Source organism: Lissotriton helveticus, chromosome 4_1 (genome assembly GCF_964261635.1).
Source record: "Lissotriton helveticus chromosome 4_1, aLisHel1.1, whole genome shotgun sequence".
NCBI lineage: Eukaryota > Metazoa > Chordata > Amphibia > Caudata > Salamandridae > Lissotriton > Lissotriton helveticus.
In genome coordinates, this window is record NC_136063.1 from 313076948 (window position 1) to 313103355 (window position 26408).

General features: G+C 49.5%; 1 protein-coding gene across 2 annotated transcripts in view; it reads left to right on the forward strand.

The window, feature by feature from the left end:
• The window catches only part of TAF2 (TATA-box binding protein associated factor 2), a 658862-nt gene that overhangs the window by 576369 nt on the left and 56085 nt on the right, over positions 1 to 26408 (forward strand). For both annotated transcript variants that reach the window (XM_078686838.1, XM_078686839.1), the window contains exon 24: positions 18902 to 19009. In XM_078686838.1, coding sequence (XP_078542964.1) covers positions 18902 to 19009 — 108 coding nt within the window. The remainder of the gene's footprint in view (positions 1 to 18901; positions 19010 to 26408) is intronic.

Sequence of the window (26408 nt, forward strand, 5' to 3'; positions counted from 1 at the left end):
GTACTTTTTCTCAGAGGGCTCCCTCTGGGGAGACTTGTGTCCTTGGTCCGGAGATCTTTCTCTCCGCCGAGGAGACCTTCCTCTGGACTGGAATCTTTTTTCTTTGGGAGTGGTTTGTTTATTTCCATCCCAGCTCTTTTTTGGAGTGTTCAGATTATTTTTAATAAATACCTTTTCAGGATTTTCAGTTAGTTGGGGTTTCACTGGTTTCCCACCCAAACTATCTCTTCCTAGTTCTTCATAGGATTTTTCTATGATTCTGGCAAGTTCAAATGGTTGTTCTGCTATATCTGTTTCTTTCAACTTTTGGCGGATCGCCACAGATGCTGCTTCTCCTTTTATGTTGGATAACAATAAAGCTGAGACCTGCTTGAAGTCTTTCAGTAATTTCATACCCAGAGTTAAAGCAGGCTCTGGACCGTATTCATTTTGAATCTGTTTTAGCACATCTGGTATTACCGCCATGGACGGAACACCATGTGTTTTTGTGTAGATGGAAGCAAAGACTGTGCCCCAAGTGTCACAGTCCTCCACATGTGGAACGATCCCCATTGGAAGGCAGATAGTCAGAATTCTGTGTTTCTCAGTAGGGGTAGTATCTGGAAATACTGCCTCTATTTGAGTGATTTTCTGTGCTAACCAGAATGGAATTTGTTCCCGTTTAATGGGTACTTTGCCTAGACAGGACTGTATGTTCTGTGGTGTTATTTTATTTGTGTTCCCCTGATGAGGGGTCAGCTGTGGAATTTTAATAGCTGGTTGGACTGTTGAAGTCCGCATTACATATTGGACTAATTGTCTATGTATTTTAATCAGTTGTTTTAGCTGTACTAAAAGTTCTGGTATTGACATTTTTTCAATGTCTGGATGTGGTGTGTAGCTCGCTAGAACCGGCCACGTTGCTCCTGGTCTACCTAGTGGACCGAGCCTGGTGATGTGATCATTATGTTTTAGGGCGCCTTTAAACCAGAGCAGGTGCTCTTGGTATTTTAATGGTATTTCCACCTCCTCGAAAGGAGTGTACTCATCCGGTGGTTCCTCTATTTTATAATAGTGGAACTCTTTGTGACAGCGTTTGCTGCTGGAAAGTTTATCCATGAATAGAATACCTCTGTCTGCCGATATTCGTGTGCCTCAATTACGAATATGACTGTACCACCTCTTACATTTTTGAAGAATTTCTGCCCCATTTCTCTCCTTTCCCCCTCGGACAAAATTCTGGGAACATATGTCGCCCAGGAGCTGCATATTTATTTTCATGCCTCTAACTCCTTACACCCGCTGCAAGCTGGTTTTCGCTCAGACCACAGTACCGAAGTAGTGATGCTGTTATTAATTGATGATTAAGGCTAGAGGCCGATGTTGGTTGGGTCACAGCTTCGGTCCTCCCGACCTCTCTGCTGCCTTTGATACGGTCGACCATGCGAGTTTTGTTGGACCATCTTGAGTGTCAGGCCTTCCAGTTCTGGCTCTAAACTGGTTATCTAACTTCATGAGGGATTCGCACACATGAAGTCCAGCTCAGCCCTTTCACTTCTGCCAGTTCTCAACTTACCTGCAGTTTACCTCAGAGTGCGTCCTTTTCGCCATTGCTGTTAATTGTTTACATTATACCTTTAATTCTAGGTCATTCTCAGCCCGGCTGTAGACTTTATAATGACACTGATGATTCACGTCGTCTCCATTGGCTCAAAGTCACTCCTAATTCCTACCAGGAATTCCAATCTAAAGTTCATCTGCAACTGGATAGGTATCTGTAGCTAAAAAAATGTTTTTCTTCAGCACGCCATACCTTTTCTTTACCATTTGTGGATGTCGCATGCAGCTGGCAGAACCTTTATGCAAGGTTTACAATAGCCAGAACTTTCTGTGTTTGACCTGGAATACAGTGGTCATATGACGTGCTCAAAGTATATTCCCAGTTGGTGCAACATACAGGACACAGCATCCGGTTCCATCAATAAAATTGCAAAAAGGATGGAATTCATAGAAAAATGCTTCAGAAATGCAATGGTTGCCTAAAGCCATATATCAACCTACATTGTAAGACCTTATACCACTGGGAAAATTTCACTTCAAAGGAAGGATATTGTTAGAATTCAAAACCCCAAACCCTATGAAATTTTCCAGTTCTAGTTGGCAGTGTAAATATATCCTAAACCTACCAATCGCAATAACATCATTGATGGCATTACATATCACAAATGATAGATCTGTAAATTCATAATCCCTTTATCACTGGGACATTGGCATTTCTTGAGCGTTAGCAGTCATAATTTCTAAGCATATGTACACAAAACAGCCTTATAATGACATACTTATGAGTCACAGTTATAGCCTGAACATTTCACATTTTAAAACTTTGTGGGAAGGTATGTATATTGTTTTCTGGTTGATACATCCCCCACATATAGGTTTCCACTCACCTCCCTTTTCTCTGGGATGCTATTGCATTATTCATTCCACCGCTCTCCAGTTGCTATTGCTATGATGTGGGGAAATTGTTGGAGGCCTAGTTAAAGTGGTAAATGTGGTTTCATTTAGATATATAGTGAATATGTCCTCTCCACTGTCAAGTAGCACCTTTATCATGGAGATGCAGGGACTCTGGTGCCCATTTCAACTGAAGATTTCTGAATCTAGTCTACTTTCTGGAGGGATCTCAAAAGATAAGGAATTTGCAGAAAGTTGAATATATCTGGAAAAACAGAGGAAACACTTAATGTTTTAAAGAAAAACACTACACTGACAGTATTTTGGATTGCCCTATCACCTTTTGCTCTAAAAAATACTAAAGATAAAATTGCTTACATTTGAGATCTGATAGGAACTTCTCTTCGCAGATTCTTTATTTTAGAATACATCCAGGCGTCAGACTGGATCCGGAATATTTTTATCAGCAGTACCCCTGCGTACCGGGAGGTGGCGTCTTTCGGCTCTGCGTGGCGTCGTCTGTGCCAGAACTCTAGTGCGATATATAGGAGCCAGAGCAGCGTGCTGACGTTAGTTATTTTCTTCACTTGCCAGTCACTGCAGATCTGGAGAGAGCTACCCCCAGTCAATTTTTGACGGACCTTTTTCGTCTTTTTGATGAAGCTATTTTGAGATTTTTCTCCTGGTGTGGCAGGATGTCAACTGGGAAGGCCGGCTTAAAGCCCTGCGGTGCCTGTCATCAGCAGATTTCGGACACGCACCATGTTTGTTTCTGGTGACTTGAGTGTGACCACGAAGCGTCAACCTACATCGACTGCTGCGCCATGCACCCCTGGGCTTTGAGGCTCTGCTTCCTCAAGCTACTTGCCACCCGATGAGCGCCCAAGATCCTTGTCGCCCTCCAAGACATCTTTGGGTAAGTTCCCCAAGAAGAATAAGAAGTCGAAGAGGTCTTCGACTTTGTCTGCTGTGTAAGTCATCCAACTAGACGAGGGAGTGTTGTCATTTGAGGCCGACTCCTCGCCTCCCCGATTTTCAGGGAAATAGAGCAACGCCGCCCAACTTTGTGCGTTCTGTTAAGCCATGCAACTCCTATTTGGGCGGCCTGCTTGTGCTTCTACAGCCACTTGGGTTCAGGAGGCCCCCCACTGGTTCTACACCGGCAGTTCCAGCTCCAGTCAGGACCCTTGAATCCACAGGGGATCTGGACTGATGATGGTCGTACTACCTCGGCCTTCCCTGGTGCCAGTCCCGATGTTGACACTCCTGAAGCCTCCGGCAGCGTAGTCCCAATTCTCATCCCCAACTCCGAGACGGAGCCAGAGAGGCGTCCGACTCTGGTGCTGAATGGAGCCATACCTTCCAGGCCTGAGTCCTCCCAGCCCTATTATTATGGGCTGAGACTTGGGGAGGATTCGAAGGGGTCGCTGGACCTTGAACACCAGCTCCTAGGCCACAACTTGGACTGGTGTGAGAAATTGGCGGACACAAGCGGACTGGACATCTCTCTGCACAGGGGCTCCTATGAACAGGATGATTGCCTGCTACCATTGCCCTGCCCCAGAGGACCACAACTTCTTCAAGCAACACACTACCCCAGAGAGCTTGATGGTCCAAACCTCCACCTCCCTTGTAAATCCTGGTGGTTTCCCTAATACTCCACTTGATAGGGAATCCAAGAGCCTGAACATCTTAGGAAAGAAAATGTTTTCTTCCACCAGCCTGGCACTGCAGTCTGTGAACACTTCATGCCTTTTGGGACATTACTCCCATGCCCTGTGGGATTTTGTTGCGCCGGTGCTGTCCATGGTCCCAGAGGAGGCCCAGGCCATACTTTCCAGAAGTAGGTTTGATGGGAGAAATGCAGCGAAGTTCACGATTCAATATGGGCTGGACACAACTCACTCGCTAGGCAGGGCGGTTTCTTCATTGGTCGCCTTACAGTGCTATGCCTGGCTGAGAACAACTGGCTTTTCTGGGGATGTCCAAGCGTAGCATATCGACATGCAATTTGATAGCTCTCTTTTTGGAGACAAGGTCTGCTCATCGGTCCTTAGACCTTTCCATGGCCCACGCCAACTCCAGGCTGCCTTTCACTCCTTTTGTGGCCATTGAAGGGGCGTCCAGCCATGTCTTTATCAGCCCAGCCATCACGGCACACAAGCTTCCCAGCCTTTGCGTGGCAGAGGAAATGGTACCCACAGACCCCGTGGGTCGGGCAGCCAGCGGTCGGGACAGTTCACCACTCCCACATAGGCCGCAGCCTCCAAACCCCTTAATTTGCCTTCTTACCATCATGAGCACCCGTTGGGAGGCAGGATTCTTTAGATTGACAGAAGGGGTTACTCCCTCCCCTGGTGACTGCTCCTCCACCCATGCCACCGACTTGGGACAGGCTGACGGAGGACCATCTTCCCTTGCTCTCCAGGACATAACGGCTCTCTTAGCCAAGGGAGCCATAGAGCAGGTGGCAACACCAGAAGTAGATTGTGGTTGTTATTACTGCTACCTTCTGGTGTTCAAGAAGGACGGGGGCTTCAACCTATCCTAGACCTGCGCCCTCTCAATTTCTTCATCAAGAAGGAGAAAGTTGAAATGCTCACACTCGCCTAAGTCCTGTCTGCCCTGGACCTGGGAGGCTTGATGGTAGTGTTGTACTTGCAGGATGCATACTTACACATTCCCATCCTGCCTGCCCACAGGCACCACCTGCAAGCACTTTCAGTTTGCCTTTCTTCCTTTTGGCCTTACCAGCGCCCCTCAGGTGTTCACCAAGGTGAAGGCGGTGGTTGCAGCTCATCTGAGATCAAGGGTGCTAGTCTTCCCTGATCTCGACGACTGGCTGTTGAAGGTGGGCTCGCACCAGGCTGTCATCTCCGACCTCCAGACTACGGCAGGCTCTCTGCACTTGCTGCAGTTCACTATCAACATGCTGAGGTCACATCTGACTTCCTGTCAGATTCTCCCTTTCATCAGACCTGTTCTGGGTACTGTGCAGTTTTGGGCCTATCCTCCTGAATGGCGAGTCCCGGATATTCAGGCTATGATATTGATGTTTCAGCTTCTATTCTGGATGAGACTGACTCTGAAGCTGCTCGGCCTCATGGCCTCCTGAATCCAGATTGTGACTCATGTTTACTGGCATATATGGGCTCTGCAGTGGGACTTAAGGTTCCTGGGGAACCTCTCTGACATGGTCCATATCTCAGAGGGAACTGTAAAAGATCTGCAGTGGTGGCTCACGAACCGCAGTTGGGTCAGCGGCCGAACACTCTCCCTTCCCCAACCAGATCTGACGGTGGTGACAAATTTGTCACTCCAAGGATGAGGCGGCCATATGGGAGAGGTGGAGATTAGAGGACTCTGGTCTCTGATAAAATCCAGACTCCACATCAACCTCCTCGATCTCTGGGCGATCAGACTGGCATTGAAAGCCTTTCTTCCCTCAATCAAGGAAAGGCTAGTGCAGGTGTTCATAGACAACACCACCGCTTTGTGGAACTGCAACAAACAGGGTGAGTTAGGGTCAGGACCCTCTGTCAAGAGCCTCTGCATCTCTGGACGTGGCTGGAACATCAGGGCATATCCCTGGTGGTTCTGCACCTGGTGGGATCTCAGAACGCCAGGGCTGACAAACTCAGCCAAAGATGCCTAGCAAATCACAAATGGTTTCTCCTTCTGAAGGTGGTGCAAGGTATCTTTCAGCAGTGGGGAGAGACTTGGTGTAAGATCTGTTTGTCACCGCCAAGAACATGAAATGTCAGCAGTTCGACACACTGGAGTTTACAAGGTGGATCTCTTTCTGAGATGCTTTTTGTCTCGAGTGGAGCTCAGGCCTCCTGTACGTCTTTCTGTTCATACTACTCCTGCCCAGAGTTCTCGAGAAGATTAGGAACGACCTGTCCCAAATCATCCTTGTGGCTCCGGATTGGGTTTGACGTAAATGGTATCCCAAGCTGTTGAGCATGGCAATCGGTCCTTCGATCAGGCTGCCCTTTTGGGAGGATCTTCTGTTGCAGCATCAGGGGGGGGTTCTCCATCAGAACCTGTCAACGCTCCGCCTGCGGCAACAGTTGACAGCTTTCTACATTCTGGCTGAAGTCTGCACTGTCATTTTAGCAGCTAGGTGTCCCTCCATTGAGACTGTATACGCCTGCCATTGGGGCACGTTTGTGGCATGGTGTGCAGAGAAACAGGCTGACCCTCTTTTTGCTCCCCTCTCTCAGGTCCTTCTCCTTACCCTTTCTCTTGCCAGCAGGGCTCTGCTCTCGGGCACCCTAAAGGACCATCTTTCTGCCATTTCAAAATTCTCGTGGTTGTCTGATCAGCCATCCCTCTTCAAATCCCCTGTTGTAAATAGGTTCTTGAAAGGTTTGCAACACGTTTCCACCTTCGCCCTCAATCATGCCTCAGTGAGACTGTAATACGGTCTTAACTTTTCTGATTTGCTCTCCCTTTGAGCCATTGCACAATGGTCCTCTCAGGTGCATTCACATCTGTCAGGAGAGTCAGTGAGCGTCAGGCTTTGTCATTCAATCCTCCTTATCTGAACATCTACACAGAAATGCTGGTTCTTCGCGTTTGAGCTTCTTTTATGCAGAAAGCTGCCACTCCTTTTCATGTAGAGCAGTCTATCACCCTGCCTACTTTTACACTCTGCCACATCCTCCTAAGGAAGAAGAGCGACTTCACCGACTGGTCTCAAAAAGAGCATTGTCGTTCTACCTTGACCGCATGACAGAGCTCCTGGTGGATGACCAACTCTTCGTGCGGTTTGTTGGAGCAAAGAAGGGAAAGACCATGCAGAAATGGACCATCTCTTGATGGACCGTTCTCTGCATTAAGATCTATTACTGATTGGCCAAGAAGGAACTCCTAGAGGGTTGGTGTGCTCATTCAACCAGAGTGAAGGATGTGACTACTATGTTGGCACTTAGAGTTCCGGTCCTAGATATCTGCCAGGCGGCAACGTCGGCTTCTATACACACGTTCACAAAGCATTACTGCCTGGTCACTTTGCTTATTCGTTCCTGAAGGACTTTCTAGTATGAAATAGTTTTGCAGACCCACCTCCAGGGTGGTATTGCTTGGGTATCTATCCTAATCTGTCTCTGGGCCTTACTATGACTATGGTGGTCCATTGGACCACCGTAGTCATGATGCTGGTCCATGGACCGCCAGAGTGGCGGTTCCACCCACCATATTTCGACTTTGGCAGTCAAACCGCCACAGACCCACTGCTACCACCAGGGATTCCGCAATTCATGGTGGTCTTACAAAGGTGTGAGGCTGGTAAGCTGGCGGTGGCAGTTTCCTCACTGCCACAATTTTCATGGCGGTCCGACTGCAATGAAAAGTGTGGCGGTGAGGAAACTAAGGGGTCTCTGCAGGGCTCCCTGTTGCCTCTGTGCCAAAGGGTACATTCACCCCTATTTCCTGCAGGGCATGGATTTAACAGTCCATGCTGTGCAGGTGCTTGCAATGACGTCCCGTTGCCGTGCCTTACTAAATCGAACGTATGAGCCTTAGCACCACACTGCCCTGGGTCAGCCGCACCGGACTGCCCAACCTGGATTTTATTCGGAATCCGGCAGGCGGTCACAATATGGGTTTATCTGAAAGAGACACGTTAGTGATAGATTCCTTACCTTACAATATCCCCAGGCGCCAGACTGGATCCGGAATTTTTTTGCGTAGCAGTACCCATGCGCGTCAGTAGGCGTCGTCCGCGGCTTCGCCTCCGTCGTGGGCGCCGTGATGACGTCGTCGGAGTACTTAGACGCCGCCTCCGCGTGCTGACGTCAGTTCTTCTTTTTTCCGCGCCAGCAAGCGCTGATCCAGAAAAAGTGGTACCCTTAGTCTATTTTTGACTAAACTTTTTCGGTCATTTTTGATCTGCTTCGAAGTCTGTATGACTCCGACGGTGCCGGTAGGGATGCCCGGGTTCAAACCCTGCGCCGACTGTGACCGACCCCCATCGTCGGTGTCTTCATTGCCTAGGCCTCGACCACGACGACAAGGCCTGCTCCGACTGTCGAGCCCTGACGTCTAAGGCTAGGCGGGACCGGTCCCGCAAGCGACTCGAGCTCCGGCAGTCGGCCCTCGCCGCTCGAGGTCCCGGTCCGCGAGGAGGTCGAGGGACCGGTCACCATGGCTTCGGGAGTCGTCCACGGTGTTCGGGCTCCTCAGGTAAGCACAAGAAGTCAAAGAGACGTCATCGCTCTTCCGACTCCCCCCGACGTGGCCGGGAGTTCGGGCGACACCGCCCACGCGGCTCCGCTGGAGCCGCAGGTGTCGCAGCCTGCTCCTTACCCGCCAGTCCCTGGGCAGAACACGACGCCGGGGGAGATTGATGACTTCCTCATGGCCATGAGGTCGCTCGCTCCTCTGTCGGGTACCGCGGCGCCTTTGGGCCAAGCGGTCCTGACTGGGTCCCCACACAGGCCGGGTGCTCCGGCCCCGGCGCTTTCGGCGACTTCGGTCCCGATGCCGCAGGGCCCCACTGGATCCGGGTCGCCGCCGGTCGACCTCACGACCTCGCCGGCGCAGGCCCCAAGGGTGTCGCCCCCGGCGCCGTCCCAGGACGACGCCGTCCCTGGTCCTGCCCTCGGTTCGGGTTTGGGTCCGGCGTCGGAGCGGCACCGCTCTCGACACCGATGGGAGATTTCTATTTCTATGACCGGACCCCATCCTTTGAGCCTGAATACCAGGCGATGGGTGACGAGGGGGACTGGGAGGGGTCTGAGGACCCTCTGGCACGCGAGTGTCAGTATTCTACGGACTGGACAGGAGAGCTTGGGGATGCCAGTGGTCTGGACACTTCGCCCGACACTGGTTTTGTCTCCCCTCCTAGCGTGGCTACGGAGGAGGGGGCTGCCTATAGCGTGGTGCTGATGAGGGTGGCCAAGGCCTTGGGCTTTGAACTCCCCATCGCGGCCGTGAGGACTAACCTCCTCACTGAGGTCCTTAAACCGCAGGCAAGCTCGGCCGAGCCTCTGCTGCCGTTTAATGAGGCCCTATCAGACATTCTTCTGGGCACTTGGTCCAAGCCCGCCACAGGTCAGCCTGTGGATAGGAACGTGGCCTGGCGCCTCCGCCCGGCTCCGGGCGACCCTTGCTTTCTGTCTACCCACCCCACTCCCGAGAGCCTGGTCATCCAGGCCTCTAATTCCCAGACCGCATTCCCGTCGGATCCCCCCGACCGGGAATCCAGGTGGTACGAGCAATACGGAAAGAGAGTATTCTCCTCCCTAAGTTTAGGATTGCGGTCAGTCTATACCGCATGCCTCTTGGGCCGCTACACCCACTCTCTGTGGGATACGGTCGCAGACGTGCTGCCAGAATGCCCGGTGGAGGTCCGGGCTAAACTCGGCCAAGCCCTTGTGGAGGGTCGAGATGCGGCGCGTTATTCCATCCGGTGTGGGCTGGACACTACTGACTCACTGGGCAGAGCGATGGCAACGACGGTGGCGATTCGTCACCACGCCTGGTTGAGATCTGCCAACTAATCGGCTGATGTCCAAAACCCACTTATGGACATGCCGTTCGATGGCCGTCGCCTCTTTGGCGACAAGGCAGACCATGCACTTGAGTGCTTTAAGGACTCCAGGGCTACGGCCAAGTCCTTGGGCCTCTCTGCCCCGCGCCAGCAAACTGCTGCCTTTCGCTCCTTTCGTGGCCAAGGAAGGGGCGCCCCCACACGTTCTGCCAGCCACGGGCCGCAGACTACCATCCAGCGCGGACATGGAAACCGCCGTGGCGGCGGTCGGGGACTACGGCGAGGCCAGTTCACACCTACCCCTGCAGCATCCGCCTCAAAACCCTCCTAGTCCGCGCTTTCAGGCCCATGTGACGCTAGCGTGGGGCAGGGTTCGCCATCGCCACCACCAATGGCGCACTGTCACTTCGGACAGGTGGGTGCTGCAAAATCGTCCCTTCGAGACGTCCCCTCCAGCCATGCCACCGCAGTGCCACCGCGTGTCGGGGGATCACTTGAGACTTCTACAGGAGGAAGTTAAGGCCCTCTTGGCCAAGGGGGCCATCGAGCGCGTTCCTGGGCCATAAGTAGGGTGTGGTTGTTACTCCCACTACTTTCTGGTACTCAAGAAGGGCAAAGGGGGCCTACGCCCTATCTTGGACCTACGGAACGTCAACGGCTTCCTCCGGAAGGAGAAGTTCAAGATGCTGACATTGGCTCAGGTCTTAGCTGCCCTAGACCCTGGAGACTGGATGGTAGCGTTGGACTTGCAGGACGCTTATTTTCACATCCCCGTCCTGCCGGCCCACCGGTGTTACCGTGCTCCCCTTCGGCCTTACCAGTTCCCCACGGGTGTTCACGAAAGTGATGGCGGTGGTCGCTGCTCATCTGCGCCGGTTAGGGGTTTCAGTCTTCCCCTACCTCGACGACTGGTTGTTGAAGGCGGGCTCGCCCCAGACAGTCGTCAGCCACCTCCAGACTACGGCCGACCTCCTGCACCTGCTGGGGTTCTCCATCAATGTCCCGAAGTCACACATTTGTCCCTCTCAGAAGCTCCTCTTCATCGGAGCGGTTCTAGATTCGGCGCAGTTTCGGATTTATCCTTCCGAACAGCGGGTTCGGGATATTCAGGCTCTGATTCCGATCTTTCAGCCTTTATCTCGCGTTACGGTCAGGTTGACGCTGCGGCTTCTGGGGCTGATGGCCTCCTGCATCCTTCTGGTGCATCACGCCCGGTGGCGGATACGGGCTCTGCAGTGGGACCAGAAGTTTCAGTGGGCCCAGCATCAGGGCAACTTGTCCGACCATGTCTTGATCTCGAAGGGCACTGCAAGACAGTTGCAGTGGTGTCTCACGGACCGCGATTGGGTCTGCGTCAGATCCCTCTCCCTACCCCAGCGGGAGCACGTAGTTGTGACGGACACGTCCCTCCAGGGCTGGGGGGGCCACATGGGAGAGGCAGGGATCAGAGGCCTCTGGTCTCCGGCGGAGTCCCAGCTCCACATCAATCTTCTGGAGCTGCGGGCGATCCGACTTGCACTGAAGGCATTCCTCCCCTCTGTCTGGGGGAGTGTAGTGCAGGTGTTCACGGACAACACCACCGCCATGTGGTACTGCAACAAACAGGGTGGGGTGGGGTCGTGGACTCTCTGCCAGGAGGCTCTGCGCCTCTGGCAGTGGCTGGAACATCAGGGCGTGACCCTGGTGGTTCAACACCTGGCAGGTTCTCTCAACGCCAGGGCGGACAAACTTAGCCGTCGGTGCATGATGGATCACGAATGGCGTCTGAACTCGGACGTGGCGCAAGGCCTCTTTCAGCAGTGGGGAGAGCCTTGGTTAGATCTATTCGCCACAGAAGAGAACGCGCAATGTTATCAGTTCTGCGCGTTGGAATTTCCAAGGCGGCACTCGCTCGGAGACGCTTTTCGTCGCGAGTGGAGTTGCGGTCTATTGTACGCCTTTCCGCCTATACCACTTCTGCCCAGAGTGCTGAAGAAGATCAGGCGTGACCGGGCCCAGGTTATCCTTGTGGCTCCGGACTGGGCACGAAGATATTGGTATCCAGAGCTACTCAGCATGTCTGTCGATCCCCCTATTCGTCTGCCTCTTCGGGAGGACCTTCTGTCGCAGCAGCAGGGGACGGTCCTCCACCCGAACCTTTCCATTCTCCTCCTCCATGCTTGGAGATTGAGCGGCGACAGTTGAGGCCATTTGACTTGCCTCCTGAAGTCTGTAATGTAATTCTGGCAGCCAGGTGTCCCTCCACAAAGTCGGTATACGCCTGCAGGTGGAACTGATTTGTGGCATGGTGCACAGCAAAGGCTATGGATCCACTCTCTGCCCCCCTTTCTGAGGTTCTCCTCTTCCTTCTTTCTCTTGCCCAGCAGGGCTCTGCTCTGGGCACTATCAAGGGCTACCTTTCTGCCCTTTCTGCCTTCTTAAGGATACCTGATCAGCCATCTTTGTTCAAGTCCCCTATTGTAAATAGGTTTTTGAAGGGCATCACACACATGTTCCCTCCTGCTCCATTCGTGATGCCTCAGTGGGACTTGAAACTTGTACTTACTTATCTGATGTGCGCTCCCTTTGAGCCGCTTCATAACTGTCCTCTCCGCCTTCTTACTCTGAAGACTGCTTTCCTGGTTGCCATCACCTCTGCCAGGAGAGTGAGTGAGCTCCAGGCTCTTTCTTCCAAACCTCCTTTCCTTTCTGTCCATCCGGACAAGGTTGTGTTGCGGACAAGACCCTCTTTCCTGCCCAAGGTAGTCACAGCCTTCCACATCGGGCAGTCCATCACCTTGCCCACCTTCTTTCCGCCTCCGCATCCCATCCACCGTCTGGACCCAAAACGTGCGCTCTCATACTATCTGGATCGCACACGCCAGCTCCGGGTGGATGACCAACTCTTTGTTGGTTACGTGGGCGCTAAGAAGGGATGGGCGGTGCACAAACAGACCATCTCCCGGTGGATCGTGTTGTGCATCCAGGCATGCTACTCCTTGGCTAAAAAGGAACCTCCTGTTGGGCTGAGGGCCCATTCCACTCGGGCCACGGCGACTACTACTGCCCTGGGCCGGGGAGTCCCCTTGCAGGACATTTGTCAGGCAGCTATGTGGGCCTCGCTGCACACGTTCGCAAGACACTACTGCCTGGACAGCCAAGTCCGGAGGGATGGCTTCTTTGGCCGTTCCGTCCTCCAGGACTTTCTGGTGTGATTATTGGTTCGCAGACCCACCACCGGGGTTGGTATTGCTGGGGTATCTATTCTAAGGTAAGGAATCTATCACTAACGTGTCTCTTTCAGATGCTCAAGTTACTACTTGTGCAACGATATATCTGTAAGAGACATTAGTTAGTGATAGATTCCTTACCGCCCCACCCATCCTCCCCGTTCTGCGAACCGATATCTAGGGTTAAGGTCATCCCCTTTCAGGGCCCTAGTTTCATGGCACCAGTGTTGGTTTTTATCATGGCTCTGCATTTCTGGCGCGGAAAAGCTGTGTATAAGAACTGACGTCAGCACGCGGACGCGGCGTCTAAGTACTCCGACGACGTCATCACGGCACCGACGACGCCTACCGACGTGCATGGTTACTGCTATGCAAAGAATTTCCGGATCCAGTCTGACGCCTGGGGATATTCTAAGGTAAGGAATCTATCATTAACTAATGTCTCTTACAGATATATTGTTACACAAGTAGTAACTTGTGCGGCGGGTTTGTAGCGGTGCGCTGGTGTGGCAGGCCGCTCCAAGACCGCCAAACTCATAATAAGGCCCTATATCAGAAGAACAAGTTACTTACCTTTGGTAACGCCTTATCTGGTAGAGTCTGCATCTAGCCCCAGATTCCTTACTGACCCACCAATCCTTTCTTCTATGCGAACAGATTGCTAGGGACAGGACTGTTCTCCTTTTCGGGGCCCTAGTTTTACACACCAGTGGTCAGTGTTCTTAGAGGCTCCGTGCTCCTGGCGTGGCAAGTCGCAAAAAGAAACTGACGTCAGTCTCCCGGGGATGCGCCTATATAGGCACCTCACACATCACTTCTGCACTTACAAAGGCCCGCGGAGTGTGAACTACACCACCTACTGGCATGCATGTGGACCGCTCACGAACAATTTCCGGCTCCAGTCTTACACCTGGGGATAATTGTAAAGTAAGGAATCTGTGGCTAGATAGTCGCTACCAGTTAAGGCGTTACAGAAGGTAAGTAACTGGTTCTCTAGTTCAGTAAAATACTTATGTTTGTACTGTGTTAAATATTCATTCTATAGAGTAATGTCTGCAGCAGTTTTTGTTAAATAACCCAGTGCAGTGATACATTGTGTCATGTGTGTTTGTGTTTAGGGCACCTCACACTTGTGTTTAAGTAGAAATGTGTGTCCTTAATGAAAACAGAAACTTCTTACAACTAAATAGTTTTTAGGTCGAGACCTGCGTAGGCTGCGCTTGCGCAGTTGCAACGAAAGATCTTATGTTGACAGTGTGGGGGCTTGAACCCGCCCCTCTTCTCCATTGGTTGGCTTCCTAAACGGAGGCCAGCCATTGGAGGAGAGGGGCGTCACTCAGTTCAAGACGGGATTCGGGGGGGGGGGTTTTGGTGTTCTTTCTCTCCCTGACATCATCGGCAGAGAGCAGCCCCTCATCACGCTGCCTGCACGCTCAAGTCAGCTCTCTGATTGGTGTTCCTTATTAACCAATCAGAGGGCCGACTGGCGCGTGCAGGCAGCGTGAGCAGACTCTGCCTCCACTCCACACAGCGCAGCCCGGCCCAGGTACAGAGGGGGAACTTGTTTATGAATGGAACTGTCCTACGATGGTCGACCTATAATGCGCTCAGCCGTAAACCGTAGTCTGTGTTTTTTGTCCGAGCACAGTATTGTTTACAGAACTCCGTAATCAAGGCAGCAAACTCCTGCCCCCTTTCTCCTCCCTTCCTGGTCAGCTGAGCTGCAAAATATACGCAGAGCGGTGGCACACGCGGTGGGAAAATAGGCGGCACGCGCTCCAACTGCCAACACCTAGAACTGACGTGATGTGTAACTAATTATAAGATGGCAAACACAAAGCTCTGCCAGGGGCTGCACTCAAGGGAAGAGACGCTCAACCAACTACAATGGGACATCTATTTATTGAAAAAAACACCCACCGTTGTTTCCGAGGGAAACAAGAGAAGACGAGTTTCGGTAGCAGGGTCTATAAATGCTACAATCCATTTAGAGAAATGGTTTGATTTAATACATCTGGCAATCTCATCGCCTTCTTGTTCAATTTATATGCGCTACTGAAATATCAAAGTCATGCTCTACATCGACATGAGAAACTCTTGTCGATGCTGGCGGTCTTGCTTGCCAGATTTTTAAGGACGCCAGAATTCTTCTCACGCCCAATCTGATCTCCATTTTATGAAAACTGTTCAGATGCCTTGCCCACCAAACATACGCCCATTCACACATTGAAAACTTTGCTTAAATTTATATTTCACATTTAAAATTGGCTTTTCCGTGCGTTTTAATGTTCAAATGTGACATAATCCCACCATTCGTTGTATATTTGTCCAGGTGACACATTTTTCCACTCTTTGGAGGTTTTAGGGAGCGTTTCGTGGTTCCTCGTCTGTGAATGGCATCCAGAACATTCCGAGTGATTAACGCAAACATCCCTTTTATGGCTTGAATTCTAGTAGCCTCTGCGAAAACTCTACTGATTCCCAGCTTTGGAATTAGAGGACGTTATTATCCTTATGTTTTGATGCTTATTTCACGCACATTCATAGAATTCAAAACGGATCTCTTTTATTCATATTTCAGTTGTCTAACACAATATGAAGTTCATAGCGCCTGCTAGGGAGACCGAGTGCAAACATCCATCTCAATCAACGACAATTAGATCGCATTAATATATAAAACAAAAAGTACATACAGATATTGTTCTTTTGGACCGTCTGAAAGCCAAACTATGCACCAACAATGCTTTTCTGTTATTTTTTAAAATATTCTAGCGCATAAATACATTAGTGGGTCTAGAAGTTAACCCTCCACGGAAGCCATGCCGTGCACACGAGTACTTCAGATATGAGTGCACCGATCTACAGCACTGTTGTGCACCTTAGAGCTGCTGTGCACCCCGCACCAGTTCCAAGCTACCCTGCAAGCTGCATTCTCATTATAGCTGCCCTTTCTCCCCTCTAGAGCACTGAAGTACACAGTTCTAGCGCCACTGGACACCCCGAGTGTAGTACAGCCACCCACCACTTTATGTAGCACTGGAGTACAACTGTACAACTGTTTTGCACTACATTAGAGCAGCGTCATTCTCGCCAGTCGTGCGCTGCACACTCTTTCTTTCACTGACAAGCAACCCAGCCATGTCATGTACCCCCTAGTCCCTCTGTAGCACTGTTGTGCACCTCTGCCTTAGTAGTGGAGCATTAGTACACGACGCACACAAACTTGTAGAATGAGGACCCTGCTTCTCGCACCTTTCGTAGTCACCACACGTACACTTTCTTTTGGCTAAAATCCTTAAATCTCTGCTGGTTCACAATTGCTCTCAGTTCTCCCACTGTGGTGCTTAGAGGCTGAGACCTGCCCTAGTCTGCTCTGTATTCCTCCTATGACTCGGTCCTGTATTACTACACCCCTGGACTTGAGCAGTGGTATAAGAGTAATTGGGTGTCAATGTAAACAAAAAGACATGCCTAGGGTTCCCTGGTTGGCATGTAAAAGTTTTTCATAGTTGGTGTGCTGTGCGCACATCTTCTCATAGGCCCCAGTGCCACTGTAAATCTTAGTCTTTTCTACCACTCAGCACTCACTGTTCTGCTTCTGAACTGTTTGGCACAATCAGAGCTCCTCGTCTGTTGTCCTTCATCACAAATGCGTAGTGAGAGCCACTGCATTCTGAAAGCAGCAGCTCTGAATGAAGAATGCATATTTTGTTAAATTGAATGAGGGCTGATACGTGCTGTCCACCGTTACTGGTGGCATGCCTGGTGTTTGCAGCCATCGCAGTGCTCGATTAGTATAACCTTGGAGAGTTAGTGTTATCACGGTCAGTGGTGCACAAAGGATCCCATATGGCCTAGTGGAAGCATGCAAAATGGACTACTTAAATAAACGTGTTGGCTAGTAAAACTACCAATAATTGTGGAGCAATGGGCCTTTTCATGTACTGGTTATTAGTGCAATGAGAATTTAACTAGTTTTTCCTGCTACTAGGCTGAGTGTAGTAAGGTCAGGCCTCAAGTGACAAGCAAAGAAGGCACGTTCTGTCAGGCGGCGGGAGGGAGGAAAAAACTATATTGGACGAGCGGGTGGAATACACAGGATGAATGTACTTAAATGTAAAGGCGCGAGAGGCTGAAGGTAAACAGTCCTGTTGACTTGTTCATTAGCTGCGCCGCTGTGCTCCAAAGAGGAGGTAAACAGCGCGGTGGCACTTTAAGTCAACAAAAACTATGTCATCGTTCAGTCCCAAATGAAATGTAATTGGATCCCCAGCCTGGTTTTCCAGGGCAGGCCGCAACGCCCCGTTTCTTTACCGCCCTAGAAGTGCTTGTCTTTGCATTCTGGGGTGACCAGCAGCATTTCTGAACTTTTCTGAGCACCTCCTCTTTTGGCCTTCAAGGGAGCACACAGATTGACAGCGCTCCTCAGCAGAGAATTACAGAACAGGCAGTAAGAACATACATAAAATTAGGGTGACCGGAATTTTAAAGCCAAATACCGGGCCATTTCACAAAAATAGAAGAAGAATTACAATTTTACTTCAAGTTAGCGCACAGCGCTCCTCAGCCAAGAATTACAGAACAGGCAGTTAGAATATACATAAAATGCATTTTTTTAAACCCAGTAGCATGCCTGTTAATTACATTGCTGTCTTGAAACAACTGCTAACTAACCCTGCTTTGTAAAAAGTAAAAAAGCACCTCACGCCGTTTTCATTCGACCCTCTCTAAAAAAAACAGGGACATGAGCTACATTTCTTGAAATCTGCCCTGACAGCTGGTGAAAAAACGGGACCGTCCTGGCAAATCTGGGACGCCTGTTCACCCTAAGTCAAGGGATCTCTTTAATTTGTTGGCCAGCAGTTCACGTCGCCAACTTAACCGAGATACTGGTCTCAATACTAGAGTTTGTGTGCCATGAAGCGTGTAAAGGAGCAGAAATCGATGGCGCTTCCTGACTTCAAACAGAAAGGCGGCGCCACTGCTCTGCATCCACCACCACCACATCCACCACCACCACATCCACCACCACCACATCCACCACATGCACCACCACCACATGCACCACCACCACATCCACCACCACAACATCCACCACCACCACGTCCACCACCGCATCCACCACCACATCCACCGCCACCACATCCAACACCACCACATCCACCGCCACCACATCCAACACCACCACATCCACACGATCCACCACCACCACATCTATATGTGTGAGTGTGTGTGTGGCTCTCTGTGTGTGTGCGTGTGGCTCTCTGTGTGTGTGTGCGTGTGGGTGCAAAAGCAATAGGTCTCGCATTTGCGAGAGATTAAGCTATTGGCATTGGCATTTACAATGCCATGTATTTATCTGTTTTCCAAACCAACACATAAATAAAAGAAAATTCATTTACAATTCCAATAGCTCTAACTTTTGCAAAGGCGAGACCGTTGCATTGTAAATGCTTGTTTCTAAAGGTGTTGATTCTTTTTTCTCTGTTTCCAAGGCTGCACCAGTTCAGATCACAATTTGTGATCATGTCACATTTTTTGTTGCCATTTCCTGAAATTTGCCACATTTATAATGCAAAGTAAAGTCAAATCAAATGTTCTCCATACTTCACATACAATGCTCAGTGTGGTCAAACGTTCTGTGTGCTGCATTTGATGATCATGTCTCCAGGATTTGAAAAATAGTGGTAATTTTCATTATATGAAAGTGCAGTGTAATATTATTTTATGTAAGATTCTGACCATGCTTTTTCTGTTTAAGGATGATGATCCATTTGGCAAAGATGCACCATCAGCTGTACCCATCCATCAGCAAGGGGTGAAAAGAAAAGCTGAGTCTCCACTTGGATCCCCAGTGGAACCTGGTCAGGTAGCGGAGAAACATTATGACAGCAGTAATATCAAACCTAAAATCAGTGTTTCTTATGCAGCATTAGACTTTAGTCCACATACAATTATTGTAAAGACATATTTACATTTAAGTTGACATTTTTCCAGAATCCAGACAGACTTGATCTTTTCTGATTATATTTTTTCAAACGCAAACCCTCTCCTTTCCTTCCTCAAACTTGGATTTTGAGATCGGTTTCTTCCCTACTACAACAGATTCATCTGACTCAGGAATCCTTTTGTCAATGTGTTTTACTCAATTTAAACAACTCTAATACTTTAAACTGGTGCATTATAGAACCGAATTTCTGTGGATTTTGTTTGACCTACGGTCCATTTTGAAGCTCAGCAAAAATTTATGTAGACATAGAAAATAGAACACATTTGTGGATGAAGTTCATTAAACTGATCAAATATAATAAGCATGGGAACATTGCTGTAGTTTTCTTTGTCATTGAGGAGCAACACAGCTTAATGATTTAAAATATCATATTAAATGCTTACTGTGAGAGCCTCAGATAATGATTTCCAAATCAAAATCTAACATGATGTTCATTTTAAAGCTGTAGGCATTACAGTCTGTTATATTTTGGGTTGTTTGTGGAATATTATTTATACAGCATCCTTAATGCTCTTCTTTGTTTTCTCAAGAACCTTTTTTAAAGGTTCAAACACAACAAATTCTTGACATCACAATAGTTCAGATTCGAAAACCGCCAAACTAAACAGCCATATACACTCTTCTTCTCCCATTACACATACATTCTGTGGCATTTCATTTCATCCTACGTACTTCTGTTTATCTTCAATAAGAGCATCATGCTCTGCTGATCCAAAGGATGGGAGTGGAAGGGCCTGCTTACTCCTGGTTGCTTTTGGAGCCTACCTGTTCAATTTCATCATCATCCCCTACCATGAACACTCCCATTCCAATTGAGTTGCTTCCTGTTGGCCACAGTATCTGCAATGTTTGACCTAAACTTGACCACTGTTGAGGGAGTGTAACATGCTTTCCAATCATTGTGTAATTCCAGATCTTGTTACAGCTTAAAATAAAGGCTGGATACCTCATCTGAACCCATCTCTATAAGGCTCTTCGGCCATGATAGTTCCCAACTATCTTATGTTAAGTTTGCCATGGTTTACCAATGAGCATAAGTTGAGGGACTTTTAAAGATTGCCAGCTTTATTTTAAATCAACATTTCATGTGTTGTTTGACGCTGAGGCACAATATTTTAATTACTTTACCTTTCATTTTTTCTTCCCTTTAGTAGTTTGTGTTTAGACTACCATTCAGATGCTCTCACCTTTTCCGCTAGTCTAGCTTTTTTCAATGACATAGCCATAAAGAAGATTACATACACTGTACTGCTGTCAGATGGAGTCCATGTGGCTTGCTTAGCACATTGGTTTAATTTTATATATTACCTTTTAAAATGTCATTATTTCTTGGAATGCTGCATTTGTAACGTTAATATTTGTATTCAGCTACTCTGCAAGGTTTGTGCACTTTGTCCATCACTTTTTTCCTCTAACACTTCTTCTGTGTATTGTGTACGAATGATTCCTGTTCAATGCCCCCTCATCCCTTTACGTATTTCTTATGTTTTAGGTTTATAATCTATTTATTGAATTCTTAAAACACATTTGTACAGCAAAAACCAAACATCTTGGATCTACTGATGCACATCAAGGCAAATAATTGTTTAAGCGTGAAACAGAAACATAACATTCCCCCACCCCCCCAAACTGAACCCCTCTCCCTTACCCCCTGACCTCTGTCCTACTCCCCTCCCATCAGTGTAAGTCTCTGCAATCCCTGATTCGTGAGCCTTAAAATTCGTAGACACTTGGGGCATGTGAGTTTGTTCAACTCTGCAGAGAGCATTTTTATGTATGGTTTCCATAGATCCGGGAATGAAGCCCCCTGATTAGCAAGTGATAGAGAGATGCGCTCCATGCCTAAGACATGCCATATGTGATGTAGCCATCCAGTATGTGTGGGAGGGTGGGTCGTGCCCCATAACGCTAGGATATGTTTTAAGGTAGCCCCAAGAGCCAGGCCTATCTGTCGGCCTCTGCAAGATTTAAGGGGGAACATAAGGGCTTTGGGTAGTCCTAGGAGGGTGCAGGCCGGAAAGCGAGGAAGTTGTATATCAAAGCATACATCTCTCTCGCTGATAACCTGATACCAGTACCCTGCTAAGTTCGGGCAGTCCCATAGGATAGGCATCAAGGTTCTTTGAGCCCCACAACTCCGCAAGCAGAGGGGGTCCCTAGTTGGATTCCACTTGTGGAGCCCAACAGTCGTGAGATACCAATAGGTGGCAATTTTGATGGCTGTATCAACACCAACTACATTTCTAGCTGTGTGTCAAGCTCTATAATAGATATCTTCCTACTCTTGCATTGTTAATTCCCGGCCCAACTCGTGTTCCCATCTTCGCTGACTGCGGGATTTAACAGTTGCTGGAGGGAGCTTCAACAAATTATAAAGTTCCGTAATTAGGAGGGTATCGGATAATTAGGCTAGAAGCCACTTCTCATAGGCTGTCAGGTGGCGCTGTGCTTGTGGGCGAATACTTGGTTGCATTACCCAATGCCTAATTTATTGGTATCTATATCGGTCATTCTCCGGGAGGCCCTGTTGTTGGCAAATGCCCTCAAATGTAAGGGGCCCGTGGTCGTCGTAGAAATGCCCAATGGACCTACTTCCCTCTCTAGTCCACTCATGGAAGATTTTCATGCCCATCCCGGGTGAGAAATCTGGGGTAGCTACTATGGGCTTCAGAGGAGATGGGGACGTTGTGAAGGCCTTTTTTCCAGCTACCTTGTCCCACACCGCTAAGGGAGTCAGTGTAACCAGTGATAGATAAAGGTTTGGGGGACACGCTTGCCTAGGAAGAAAGAGAATTCTCAATAGGGGCACCCCGGCTTGTGCCTTATCCATGAATAGCCAGTGCTTTTCAGATTCAGAACGGGACCATTCTACAAAAGATCATATCTGAGCTGCGTAAAAGTCATTCTGAAGGTTTGGAATCCCCAGGCCCTCCTCCCCTGGGGGCCTGTAGCTTAGTTCCCGGTGCATCCGGGGTCTCTTAGCGGTCCAGATAAACCACTCTATATCTTGTTGAAGAGAGTGGATGATACCTGGTGGGGGCTCTAACGACATTGTCTGGAAAAGAAATACGATTTTGAGTAGTATTGTCATTTTTATCGCCGCTATGCGGCCCATCCAGGAAAGCTTGTATGATTTCCAACAACTAAGGTGTGCCTATATCTGCAGTTGCAGTGCGGTGTAATTCAGCAATACAGTGTGTTGTGGAGAAGCAGCAAGCTTAATTCCCAGGTATGGAATTTCGGCCTGCACCCATTGGATGAGAAATGTCTCGCAAAGGTTCTCTTACGTAGAGGCTTTAAGTGAAAGGCCAAGGAAGGGCCTGTGATTCCTGAATGTTTATTTTGAAGCCTGCGGCTTGGGGAACCGCTTTAGCTCGTCCAAAAACGCTGGAAGGGACACCTGGCGGACCTCCAGCGAGGCGATCACGTCATTGGCGTACACACTTAGGGTATGCCTATCTCCTCTGAAGGCCACTCCTTTGATATGTGGGTCATCTCGCACTCTCTGAGCCATAGGCTCCATATAGAGGGCGAACAATAGAGGGGAAAGAGGACACCCCTGTCTGGTCCCTCTAGGGATCGGAAAAGGAGAGGAAGGGTAGCCATTCGCTCTGACAGAAGCCGTCGGCTTTGTGTAACGACTGAACACCCAGTTTATATATCTGTTGGGGCACCCAAAGTGGACCAGGGTATCTTTTAAATAGAGCCAGTGAACTCTGTCAAGCGCTTTCTCAGCGCCCTCAGAAAGCAGCATGTGCTCGTTGTGGAAACTCCCCGCCTTATGGTTTTGCTTCATCTAGTATGTGCAGCAGTCTCTAGATCCCACCAGATCAGGATCAATCAGACCTGAAAGGAGAGGGGACAGACGACTTGCCAAGATTCCGGTGAATAATTTTAAATCTGTGTTGAGTAAAGAGATCGGTCTATAAGAGGAACAGTCTCTTGTCCTTCCCTGGCTTTGGGATCACCACTACTGAGGCCACTAACATGGATTGTGGGATCTGCAAGGATGTCCTAATAGCGTTAAACACTCTAGTGAGAGCTGTCGTCAGAACCTGACAGAACGTTCTGTAAAAAAGGGCTGTGAACCCATCCGCTCCAGGAGATTTTAATAGCTTCTGCCTTGCAATAGCCGTGATGACCTCCTCAGGTTGAATGGGAGATTCTAGGGTGTCAGCATGGTCAGGCGTCAGTTTGGGCTGTGGCCACCCCCGGCAAGTACCTGGAGGGTGTCCTGTCCAGTAGTTTCTGTTCCCCGTATAGTTCTGCGTAGTATTGATGGAAGGCGTCTGTGATCAGCTGGTCGGACTCACATAGCGCCCCATTGGATGCATAGAACGAAGCAATACAGCCTGCATGTCTCTGCATTCTCAATCTATTAGCAAATAATCTTCCACTTCTGTCACCTTGCGCATAAAAGGTGTGTCTTAGCCTAAGCGCTGCTTATTCTGCTCTATCCATATCTAGCGCAGCCAGCTGAATGCGTGCCACCTCTAGCTTCCTCCAGACCATCGGGGCTCCGGTTCTCTGATGCACACGCTGTAGTTCTTGCACTTGAGCCATAATAAGGTGCCTCTTCTCCTTGCACAGTTTATTATCGGAAGCTGCGACAGCTATGAATTCCCCTCTTACTACCGCCTTCAAGGTGTCGCACAGGGCTGCAGTTGAAGTCTCAGGGTGTAATTTATCTGTAAGTAATACTTTATGGTTTTAGTGATTCTCTCTACCACCTCGGGCGGTACATCAGTGTGTCTCGCAGGCACCAGGGGTGGGGTGGGGGGTAAGTTTGCAGCAGGCAGTGTACAATCGACCTTCGTGACCGAATGGTCTGACAGAGTGCGGGGGAGTATATCCACCTGTGTGACACACGATCTGAAGGTGGGGGTGCCTAGGAGGTCATCTATTCTGGCATAGGTTTTATGAGTTTGGGGGTAAAATGTGTATTCCCTGGCAGTGGGGTGCACATCTCTGCAGATGTCCGTCAGTCCAGCGCTCTTCAGGGTCTGTCACCACCCCCCTCCCCCATCCCCATCCAGATAGCGCCCCTGTCTGCCCATGTCGTAGGACTGATCTGTCTAGGGCGTTGTCGAATGTCAGGTTCAGGTCCCCTCCTATCACTAACAATCTGACGGGGGAAAGGCCGACCTCCGCTACCGCTGACTGAATGAATTTCTCTTGTTTATCGTTTGGGACGTAGATAGTTCCAATAGTGAGATAGTGCGAGCCCACCTGGAAGGAGTGCGCTAATAATCTCCCTTTGAGTTCAGCTTGTTTAGGGTCCAATTTTCCCAGAAAGGAGGCTGATATCAGTATAGGTACTCCCGCAGATTTAGTGGAAAGAGAGGAGAATAGTTGCTGAGGAAATGCTTCGGAGCGAATCCGGGAGGAGGAGGGTCTCCTGGAGGAGGCAGATATACACACCGGTATTCTCTAGGTAGGAAAGTACGGCTTAGCATTTCACTGGATTATTAAGTCCTTTAACGTTCAGGGTGAGTATCTTAAATGTCTGGGGCATCAGATCCCGTGTGGTGTGCTACTGTGAAGATGCCTTGTAGAGAGAATGATAGAGGCATTGTGGCAGCGGAGTGGGGCGTACTTCTATAAGGGCCGAGTGGGCAGCAGGAGAGCAGTACAAACATATTCTTTCGGGGAGCGCAGGAGAGAGAAACCCCCTAGAAATCAAAAATTAACCAACAAACAACATAATAATACAGTCGTAATGTCCTGGGCGGTCAGGGCCACGGCAAGAGGGTCGAAGTGGCCCGGTACGTACCGCCTCCCCTGGGCCCACGGACACCAAGCGGTGTCTGCCCCGGGCCGCAGTGACCATATTGGCGCAAGGGACAGCATGCAAATGGGAGATGGTTGTGTTCAAGCCTTGCCGGCGGAATCTTCTCCCAGGGTGGCTAGGACCGGCTGTCTTTCTTTTGCCATAGTCTCTGGGTCCAGTCGGTGCACGACACGACCGGATCCGGCCACCCCCCACCTGTTCCTGCCGTAGCCCTCAGGAGCTCTTTCAGAACGTGTTGGACTTACTGCAGTATCCTCGTCGATTTCCAGTAGCTGGCATGCCTCTCTAAGTGAGTGGGTATGCTCACTGGAGCTCCCGCGGTCCGGTCTCAGCGCGCTGCGCCTCTTCCTGTCTTCACCGGCGGACACCAATCACTTCCTTCCTTTCCCGCACCTTGCTGGGTAGCCTCCGGTATGGGCCACCGCTTGAGGGCTATTATACGACACTGCCGCCCCGCTGCTCAAGGCTGTGTCCACGGGCCCTGTTGGCAAGACGGAGCAACAAGCAGGCACGTCCTACTCGGTCGCCATCTTGGCCACGCCCCCATTTCTTATGTTTTAGATTAGGTTTGTATGTGTGTGTTTACTTGCATCAACTTTTTTCTGGGTTGATAGGGAGCCAGTCCATAACCTTCTAAAAATATGAAAATAGAAAGATATCTTACTTCTTTCAGTCATACAGAGTTGTACCAGAAGATCCTGCTACCCTCTCAACATCTGATCATGTTGACTACTGACATGAGAGCCTCTGTAGCTTTCTCAGCTGTAACTAAAAGCACTGCATCACTTTGGTTCTGTTTGGCTGGAAATCACTGTAAGAAAGTGGCTCTGTATATACTGCACCAAGGTAAGGTTCAGTGTGCACAGAGTCCACAGTGGTATGGCAAAGGCTAAAGTTAGATATAACCTTACTCTCTAAAGCGGTAGCTTGGTCGAGCAGTAAGGCAGTATCAGAGGACAGTGTAAAGCATTTGTTGTCCACACTCAGTCAGCAAATGGTCTCATACACTCAAGAACTGAACTCTAGGCCAATTGTTTTGTATATAAAAATATATAGTTACATTATATCTGATAGAGACTACTAGCCGCAGATTCCTTAAAGTAGAATTATCCCCAGGCGTGAGACTGGATCTGGAAAACTTTTTGCCACAGCATCCCTGCACGCCGAGGGGAACCGGCATCACGCGACTCCGCCCATGCGCCGTCCGCGTATGTGGCGTCAGTGAGGTCACATAAGTCCCACCCCGGCGCGCCTACGTCAGTTTTTTCCTTTTCCATGTGCAACGCGTCTCCGGTCTCTGTTCGGGCCTGTTTGGGCCCCTTTTTCTTTCATCATTGTGATATCCTTTGGTGAAACAGTGTGCTAATGCCTTCAAGCTTCAAGACCTGCATGTCGTGTGGGCGTCTTATGTCGGCGACAAACCTTCCCCTCATTTGCATGTGGTGTTTGGGGGAGGATCATGGCACC